Raw genomic sequence first — 10,079 nt, forward strand, 5'->3', positions numbered from 1 at the left:
ACTTGTGAGGATCCAAGCAGCTAAACACACTTCTAACCATTTCCTCTCAGATTTCAGGGTGGCTATTTGGCTTCCTATCTCTGTCTATCAGCTCTAGAGTCCTGTTGTCCTGAGGACAACCTGTCCTAGTATTATAAACTGAGGCAAAGAAGGTTTTAAATTCCTCAGGCTTTTTCTCATCTTGGGTCACTCTGTTCCCTCCCATGTCCAACAAGGAATGAAGGTTTTCCTTGCCCTTCCTTTTGCTTTGATGTATTTATAGAAACACTTTTTGCTATCCCTGACAGAAGTGGCCAGATTTGATTCAAATTGTGGCTTTGTCTCTAAATTTCTTTCTACAGGACCTGACTATATTCTGGAAGTCTTCTTGAGCAGCCTGCCCTTTTTTCCAGAGTGGGTAAGCTCTCTTTTTTTTCATAATTTCCTGTAAAGTCTCCCTGTCCAGCCAGGCTTGGATATTTCTGAACTCTTTTTGAGTAGCCTGAGCTTTTTTCCAGAGTTGGTATACTCTTTTTTCATAATTTCCTGCAAAATCTCCCTGTTCATCCATGGTGGCTGTCTTCCCCACCTTACGGCACACCAGGACAGCTGCTCCTGCGCCTTCAATACTTCCTTCTTGAAGCATGTCCATCCCTCTTGGACCGCTTTGTTTCCAAGGGCTGTTTCTCAGGGTACACTTTGAACCAGAATTTTGAGCTGGCCAAAGTCTGCCCTTCGGAAGCCCAGGGTAAGTTCTTCAGAATCATGGCCTTTGGCTGGTTTACATAAATATATAATAAAAATATGATAACAGGCAGTGCAAGTAGTTACCTAACCATCAAAGTGCCGAAGTTCTACGGTGGTGATCTGTGTACAGTATTGGAAAGCCACATTACCAAATGTTAAGTTCCTAAACCTGGAAAAGAATTTTCAGTACCTGTTGCTAAGTCAATAGGCAGTATTCTGATGTTGCTTTTCTGACAGGGAGAGGGTCACAGCATAATTGCTTTGTGTGCTTTCTCTTTAAATGGGGGAAAAATCAGCTGGGAAGTTAAAAATGAATTAGTAGCTTTTCACTGTAGGCAAGAAACGTTGTGACAAGTGTAGCAGAATAAAAAAAATACTTTGAAACTCTGAAAAAAGTGTGAAGTATAGAATAACTTTAATAAAAATATATCTATTTGAAAGCCTTTTGTGTTCAATGTCTTAGCCAGTTTCTTCTTTAGCTGGAGCAGGGAGTTAAGTATTTTAGAAAGTCGTATAAGCTTAAGGTGTTTTTACTTCCTATATTTTTTCTGCAGACTTTATATTTAAACAGATGTGGAACTCTGAGAAGTGTTGATTATAAAAAAATGAAGTGGTTTACAGAGTGAGACACAATGTTCTGATATGTTAAAAATAATACAATCAAAATTGGTATTTGAATAACTGCTGACTGTAGAGTAGGAAAAAAATACTATAGTGCTGAACTCAGTGCCTCAAGGTCCATCTGACATGGTATGCCAAAAGGCAGCTGTATCTTTTTGTGGTGGGGTTCTATACCAAGGTGGAAGGGGAGAGATTTAAATGGATTGGCAGAAGAGTCAGGATTACTAATGGCAGCACAGGTTACCTTCAACACTCAATAAACCTTGTTGTCAACCGGTGTTGAAAGCATTTTAGAACTACAGTGACTTTCACTGGTTACTATTGAGTTTACAAGACACAGTGCTGCAGTAGGTTCTTCAATATGCTGACTTTTGCTGGCAGCTTACTAAAATTAAGAGCAAAGAAGGTTTAAGATGCTTTAATATGAAGGTAACAAGTTGTGTTGTAAAGCATTTAATACTGTTGCAGGTGTGGATTGACAGGATTGTAGGCTGGAGGCATTTATTTATGAAAACGGAGCTGATACATCCTTACCACTGTGAGGTTTCTCATCTTTCTTGCCAGTGTCAGGTGTCTACATTTGGTGTACAGTGAGCTTGTCCACAGGTGATGTTTGCCCTGGTTTTTGACCTTCATGGTAAGCATCCCCAAAATATAGGAGATTTTTTTTTTATAACAAACCATAAGTGTCTGGATTCATCTTTTATTTTTATTTTTTTATTTTCTGAGTGACGCTTGAGAAATAGACGTGATAAGGTGCTGGTGTGTGATTAGAACTTACATAGTTTCACATGGGTATTACAGGCAATAAATGCTACAAAAGGAAATGCCTGAGAAAATATTAATGATGAGACAGTCTTCATTAGCAATTCAGAATGGAGCTGTTATTTGAAAAGAGTGAATTTTACTCTGGAACAATTAATGCAAAGTGAATATGTTATTCTGAATTAGCTGCATTTCTACCCAGGAATGTGTTTTCATACTTCGTTTTCAGGACATGTTGCAACATCTCTCAGCTAAATTTCTGTTGAATTTTGCATGTAGAAAGTCCTATCTAATAATTTGGTGCGGATTGATATCGTTAAGACGTTCTGTAATTACACAGGACATCATCAAGTTCCCACAACACTTTTTTTTTAAACCTTGGTGAATGCTTCAACCTGTTCTGCATGAGTACGGTCCCTTCAGCTAGAAATGAAGCTGCTAATACTGGCTTGCTCAAAACAAAATAAATGAATCCATTGCCAATAAATACATAGCTAAGTAGTAGGACAATGAGATGTTTATATAGTTACCTACTTCAAATTGCTGCTAAATAGATTAATATTTGCTATATTAGCAAATGAGTAAAATACAAAACTTACACATTGCTATGCCTACATATACTAAACTTGCATTTATTTTTTTTTTTTCTCGTACAGGTTGGTGCTGTAGCTTAATTCTTATTATTCATACAGGTTTTGTTTAGGGAAGCCTTTATCTGTAAGTTTGAAAACGCTTTTTTTTCCTACTTCAGTAAATTTCAGGGAAATAATCAGATGAAGCTTCTCAAAATTAAAATAAATGGTGTGGGTTGTTTTTATATATAAAAGGATTTTTCCAGATAATTATGTACTATAATAATCTATTATTATATGTCATACTTAATGCTGTTAGCATGCTGATAACACAAAGAAGTGGTATTTGACTTCCTTCATGATGTTTCTAAAGTGCTTTCGTGCCAAGCACAATTCCAGCACTGCTAGTACTTCTACCTGGTTGCTACAGAAGTATTCCCAGGAAGGACTGTTTTTTTAATGTCAGTATTTTATATCTTCCATCATAAAGTACCAGTGCAGTTGTTACCCTTGAGATTTTTTTTAACCCTGATGCAATTTGTTGAAGCTATATAATAAACATGATTTCTGCCATATAAATCCATTAAATTATTACTGTTCATTAGCAGGCAAGATGTTGGAATTAGCTACTGTGAAATTCAACATGGAGTTTGTGTCTGTTATGCAGACTCTTGTCTAGCAAATGCTGCTCTGAAGCCTTTTGAGTTAAGTAACAAGCTCTGATTTATTTATTTTATTTTTGTAGATGGAGATTATGTCCATATGGTAGATACCAAGCTGTGGAAGATCAAAAGTCGATCTTCCATTTAGTGTTTAAATAGCAAGAGTTAAACAAAATTGGATGAATAGCTGGGTTAAGCATATGGCATATGTTCAAAGCTGTTATCCCATTCTTGAGAGTTCATTCTCTTCTTGTGATCAGAGGACAATAGAATGAATCAGGGAAATGTTCTAAGTATAGATAATTACTCAGTTTGCTAAATGCTCAAGATTATATCACAGTCAGCAATTTTGCAGCAGTTGATGGGATTGTACTCTGATTTTACTCTTATTTGTAACTCACATTTAGTATTTAGGCTTTTTGTTTGGTTTGTTTTCAGCAGTCTTCAGAACATCCCAGCATTTACATGGGGTTTCTGTATGTTTTCAAGGTCAGTAGGCATATGATACAAATTGGGCTGGAAGTGGCACTGGGAAATCCAATCCTCACTCCTAATTTCAGTGAGGTATCTCTTGTTTAGTACAAAATCAACCTTAAGACATCAGGTTTCTTCATTCCATTACGAACTTACTAGCTTAGTGTCTCCTGGTCAAATTGTCACTGCTAGTAGTGTGAGCAGAGTCTGGAAGACTTGCCAAGTGGGAGGCATCTTGCAGTTCCAGAGAGCATTCTAGGAAAATCTGTCTGAACATGCCTTATTTCCATGGCAGGACAGCCTTGGAGCACATGGGTTATAACACTGGAGTTCTGTCACGTAATGCAACTGCTCTCAGGCTGTACATAGGTTCATTGAGCAGTTGAGCTGCTTGGTTTTTGGAGATCCATAGTGCTGCTGCTTATTTTGTCACTTAAAGCTTGCACAGTCCTACAGGTTCTCTTGTTTTTCCTGTACTACATCTGTGAATTGGGTTAACAATGGGAAGAACAATGCTTGATATGTTGTTGTTGGCCAACAAGGGGTCTGTATTCTTAAGGATTTTGCCTTCTCTTAAGAAAGCAGGTGGTAATCCTTTTTGTCAGCTGCTCTATAATGTTATCTGGTCTTTGCTGTGTGTTTTGGTGCTGGAGGGAACTGGGGTGTACTGTAATGAGTGACATGGTAATGGCACTATACTGGGACACTGAGAAGGTATGCACTGAAACAATGCTCTTCAAGTTGTTTTCAGATGATGTGCCCATTGCCTGGAATGAGGCAGGAGAACAATCGTGTGCTTGTGAGTGAGCCCACTGTATCATGGGATGCACTAAAAGCTCACAAGAAAGAGCAGCATTCTTGGAGATAAGAAAGAATCTTGCCCTGGCACTGAAGCAGAACAGCCAGAAAAACAGCTAGATCAGATAACTGTCTTGAAACAGATTGCTTTTTCTCTAATACCATGCTCTTTCTTTAGGGTTGTCATTCATGCTCAAAGTTTTCATCAAAACCATGTCAATCACACTATCTCACTTCTAAAATCAAGGATTAGCGATTTCCCACCCTCCCTTTACAGAATATAGCAGCTCTTTGCAGCTTACTGCTCCCTTTAGTTGTTGCTGGAAACAGTTTCTGTCAAGTATAGGAAGAATGATCTCCAGAAGAAATTGGTCTCCTGGAAACAAATACACCTAAAACGTATAAAACATCCAATAGATCAAAGCAAGTACAAAAGCAAGTACAGCAAGTGCTTAGTGGTCTTAATGCATATTTGATCATATTTGTTAGCCATTTATTAACCATAATCAAATTAATAAATCTCTACCCTGTATATGCTTTAAGGACATTTACCCAACAATGCATTTAGATAGAATTCATGCCAACCCATGAAGTTCTTACTTGTGCTTTTTGTGTCCTATGGGATATTGCATTTATTGCAGTGGATGAGGAATGTATCACTGCTTAGGATCTTATGGAAAAATAATAGCTCTGCCTTAGAGGGGCAGTACTTGCATATATGAAAAGCATTTTGGATCAAGTGAAAACATCTGCTTCTATGTGATTATAAGTTTTCTCAAACTTTTTGGAAAGGTGTTTGGGTCATTCTATAAATGGAGTCTCTCAAACTAGTATTTTGAAGGAAAAATGATGTATTCTGCCCATTGTTATGTTCACTGACAGGATTTTTCTGTGGTAAGACTAAGTTAAATCTGAGAGTTGTTTTTACTTTTAATTTATGAGTAGGTTATTTAGAATCTTAGAATTTAAGGGTTGGAATGGACCTTACAGATCATCTAGTCCCAAGGCCTCCTGTTATGGGCAGGGCTACCTCCTCACTAGATCAGGTTGCTCAAGGCTTCATCCAGGCTGGTCTTGAACGGAACGCTGGAGCAGCCACCACGTCCCTGGGCAGCCTGTGCCAATGTCTCATCACCCTTAGAGTAAAAAACTCTTTTCTAATATCTGACCTAAACTTCCTCTCCTTCAGTTTGAACCCGTTACTCCTTGTCCTATCACTGCAGTTCCTAACAAAGATTCCCTCTCCAGCTCCCTTGTAGGCCCTTCAGATATTGAAAAGTTGCTATGAGGTCTCCATGCAGTCTTCTCTTCTCCAGGCTGAACAGCCCCAACTTCCTCAACCTGTCCTCAGAGGGGAGATGCTCCAGTCCTCTTATCAACTTTGTGGCCCTCCTCTGGATGGGCTTCAGCTGAGGTCTTGCCAAATATCAGAGCCTTAACTTAAATAACAAAGACCTTTTTCTTCTTCAAACTCTTCATATTTGTTAGACTTGAGTTGTGTAGTGGATTCTTTTCAAAGATCTGTGCTTTAAGGTGCTACTTTACTATGTAAAATTCTTGAGATGTCAATACCGGAAATTTTTCTCAAACTGACTTTAAGAGGTTTAATATCTGTTTCCTTGGTTTTGTGCGTTGAATTATTTTTGGGTTTGGTTGGTTGTTTTCTTTCTTTTTGGTTTTACAGACCTGCTCTTTTCTATGTGTTGGTTTCCCAAGTACTCATGAGCAAGAGCATGGTGGTGAGCCATACAATTCATGACCACCTTTTCTGTTTGGCTGTACCACAGCCTTTCTCCATGAGTTGTAAGGCTGTATGCCATGCCCTGTCCCTTATGGGGCTGTGCATACTGAAAATATATCTAGTGCAGACACTGTATGTGAAAGTGTCTGTTGTGTAAGTGGTGTGCTGCAAATGTACTATCATTGTATATCATTTTCCTTGCTTGGATCTTAACAGAGTTCTGGGGAGTGACTTCTGTGATTGAACGAGTCTACCTCTGGCTGTTCTCTTCGCACAGAAGTTTCTCAGTCTTATGCAGGGGATGGAGCTGTAACTATTCTTCATGTATCCAGAGAATCACAGAATATCCTGAGTTGGAAGGCACCCACAAGAATCACTGAGTTCAGCTCCTGGACTGGAAATTTCATGATTGGGCAATTAGCTTTGTCTTAACTTTGTCATCTTATTGTGGGTAGTGCACAAACTGAGCAAGTACATCCAAAAGCAGAATCACTGTAGAAGCAAGACTTTTATAATTAAGTGGCACAAATTTCATTTTGATAGAATCTGGAATGTAAATGAATCTTGGGTATAGAAAAATCCCCTTTTATTTGAAAATCTGTCTCAAGATTGTAAGCTCAATAGAAACACTGTAATGAAAACTGTTCCAGTATGTTTGTTATCTGTTTGGCTAATGTGTGCCACTGAGGAAATGCATGTAATAGCTTCTGTGGTTGTGCACAGGGTCTGCTGTACTTTGAGCAGGTTATGGTTGCATCTGTTTCCTCTGATACAGGAGTGTGTTTGTAATGTATATTTGTACATTACGATGTATAAGTGTCAGTTTATTGTAAATAAGATGCATAAAATATTATAGCTATAAAAGCAGTAAGGTGATCTTTTATACACACACACATACCATGTATAATTTATAAACCTATTTATGTCTTGTCCTTCTCCAAAAGGGGAAAATTCATTATATTAGTCTTTCTCAGCCTTTGTGCTTCTTCTAAAGGAAGAAACATAAGTTTCTGTATTACCTTTGCATCAGATGCAGCTATGCTAGGTAGGTTGTTGGACCCTTTTATTATCATTTATGATGTTATGTGTATACTTGAGTCACATGCTGATTGTACAGCCATAATGCTGTATGCTGCTAGCACATGTTTCCAAGCATGCATACTCAACCCACATCACATACACCTTTGGAGTTGTAGCCAGTAATTTTGTGTCCTTCAAGTTTATCTAAAACTTGAAAACATGCCTTGTTGTGCTAATAAAACCTGTGCAACACTTGGACCATGTTTGCAAAGTTATTTTTAATTGTGAAGAAAATGAGAGCTATTTCTTGTATCCTCTTCTGACAGATACACAGCACATGTCACTTGGATTCTCTGTTCTTATTACTTATACAGCCAGCCTTGGGTGAACATGATGGAAGGACAGGCAGCAATCTAGGATGACAGGAATTCAAGAAGACAGTGAAAATTAAAGGTTTGGGTTTCTGACAGGCATCTTCTGAATCTTGCTGAAGTAATGTAAGACGTTACTGCCTCTGAAAGAGATGGTAATCAACTCTTGCCAACTGTTCCTCTGCTCTAACTAGAGACTGCCATTTCCCTTGCAGGGGAGCAGAACATTAGTCATAGAATTGTAGAACAGCCCAGGTTGGAAGGAGCCTGAAAAGATCATCTGGTCCCACCTTCCCTGGGAAAGGAAACCTAGATGAGACTATCTTAGGCCCTGTCCAATTGCATCCTGAAAACCTCCAGCAATGTGGACTCTGTCATGTCTCTGGCGAGTTTGTTCCAGTGATTGATTGTTCTCAAATAATCTGTCTGCATAGTGACTTTGTAGGATATACCTGCAGCTTCAGGGGTGAAAAAGGTGCTATACTGGAGTGGGAATGGAGGTAGCAGAAAGATGAGCAAGAGTTCCCTTGTGCTGCTCTGATGGTGGCAGGAGGCTGTGTTGGCCTGCTGTGGGCAGCGGTATTGGAAACTGCTGGGAGGGCCTGTGTCAGTGCCCTCAGAACACTTCTCTAAAAGTTGCAATCTTTTCTCATTTTAGACAACAGAACCACAGCCCATGTGTTATCCTTGGTTTTAAAAAAACTTCCAAAATTCTGTGGTTTAATTTTACATGTAGTTTCCTTGTATTTCTATTTTTATTACCAATATAGTATATAAAGAAACAGATTCAGCCATGAATATTGCCTTGGTTTTGCAATAGATTATTACATTTACGTCCAGATAAATTTAATTTTTTTCCTTAAAGATCATAGAATAGTTTGGGTTGGAAGGGACCTTTAAAGGTTGTCTAGTCCAATCCTCCTGCAACGAGCAGCAATGTCTTCAGCTAGATTAGAGCTCTGTCCAATCTGACCTTGAATGGTTCCAGGGATGGGGCATCTGCCACCTATGGGAAACTTGTGCCAGTGTTTCACCACCCTTATCATAAAACCAATTCCTTTTATCTAGTCTGCTATTAAGATATTAAGGTTTCTATTCTTTTTATAGCTGTTGTATAAATTACTTTAATTGAAGAACAATAGGCAAAACTTGTGTTCACTCATTTTACTCGTACACTAAAAATTGTAGAAGGTTTTGCCATGAATTAACTGAGTTGCTGAAAGTGTAGTATTTTATTTCTGCACAATACAGCTGTTGTATACCTTTAGTGGAGATTGTTTTGCAATCTGATTCTTGTTCTTATCCTTTGTTCTTACCCTTGTAGTGCAGTGTCTGAGTGTCTTGCTGCTTCCTATTACACAGTCGGTTGCTTATTGCAGATTGTCTCTATAGGAGATTAAGGATTTGGGATTTTATTTTTAATGTAATAGGGGTAGTAGTAAGTAATAGTAACCCTCTGGAAAAACACAGGAAATCATCCGAATAGTTTGTTTTAAGAGTGTGTGTGTATATACACACAACACCTGTATAGACTTGTTTTAGGGAGGTCTTAGAAAAACTGTATCAAATAAGAGCAGATTTACATTTTGTGTTTTCAAATCAGTATGTTGTTTCACTAGTACATTTAATGTCATTAGTTTTCCAAGAACCGTGCCAGCTCTAACAGTGGGAGAACAGAGCAGGTATGAATATCATTGCTGATTTTTTGCTTTTAGGCACTTAGATATTCTGTATTTGCTGACAACTTGAAATTCTCTTACCTTTATGTGGGTATGTATATATATGCATATATATATATATATATTGGCAAATATACAGTATACTTTATTTCTCATTTGTCTTTCTGATTTTTTTAACTCCATGATGCAATAGTACAATTGTATTCAAGCAAAACCCCTTACCAACTGCACAGGTGGGGTAGTAACATATTCAATAGTTTGTGTAGTGAGATGTATTTAAGCTTACCAGAAATTAAGAATCCTCTATTGCAAAGTCACTTGATATGGACAGGATTGTTGTTGTTGAAAGAATTTGCCAAAACTAACAGGTGGGTAAGTTTCTTAGTATTTTGATGTCACTTTTGCAGCAGCTAATTTATCACTGCCTCAAGACATCAGCTTGCATGGCTTTATCATCTCTTCTATTAGTTTATCTAGTAATTTATGGAGGTTGAAATCTTTGAGTTCCCAGCACTTGCTTCTGTGAATTAACATAAGTTTTTTTTTTTAGTGCAGGCAAACTAAATATAAGTATATAATTTAAAACTGAACATATGCTGAAATGTTTCCCTTTTTTAGGTCTTGGTTTCTTGATTACCCTTTTTTCTCCC

The 10,079-nt window shown here is 37.9% G+C and overlaps 1 protein-coding gene across 1 annotated transcript in view; it reads left to right on the forward strand.

The window, feature by feature from the left end:
- Positions 1 to 9,797: 9,797 nt before the first annotated feature.
- ARMC1 (armadillo repeat containing 1) overlaps positions 9,798 to 10,079 on the forward strand; it is a gene marked incomplete at its 5' end in the record, with an annotated part of 6,088 nt that continues 5,806 nt past the window's right edge. The window contains one exon of the mRNA XM_009071976.1: positions 9,798 to 9,838. Coding sequence (XP_009070224.1) covers positions 9,798 to 9,838 — 41 coding nt within the window. The remainder of the gene's footprint in view (positions 9,839 to 10,079) is intronic.

This window comes from Acanthisitta chloris, unplaced genomic scaffold (assembly GCF_000695815.1).
Source record: "Acanthisitta chloris isolate BGI_N310 unplaced genomic scaffold, ASM69581v1 scaffold12520, whole genome shotgun sequence".
In the NCBI taxonomy this organism is placed as follows: Eukaryota; Metazoa; Chordata; class Aves; order Passeriformes; family Acanthisittidae; genus Acanthisitta; species Acanthisitta chloris.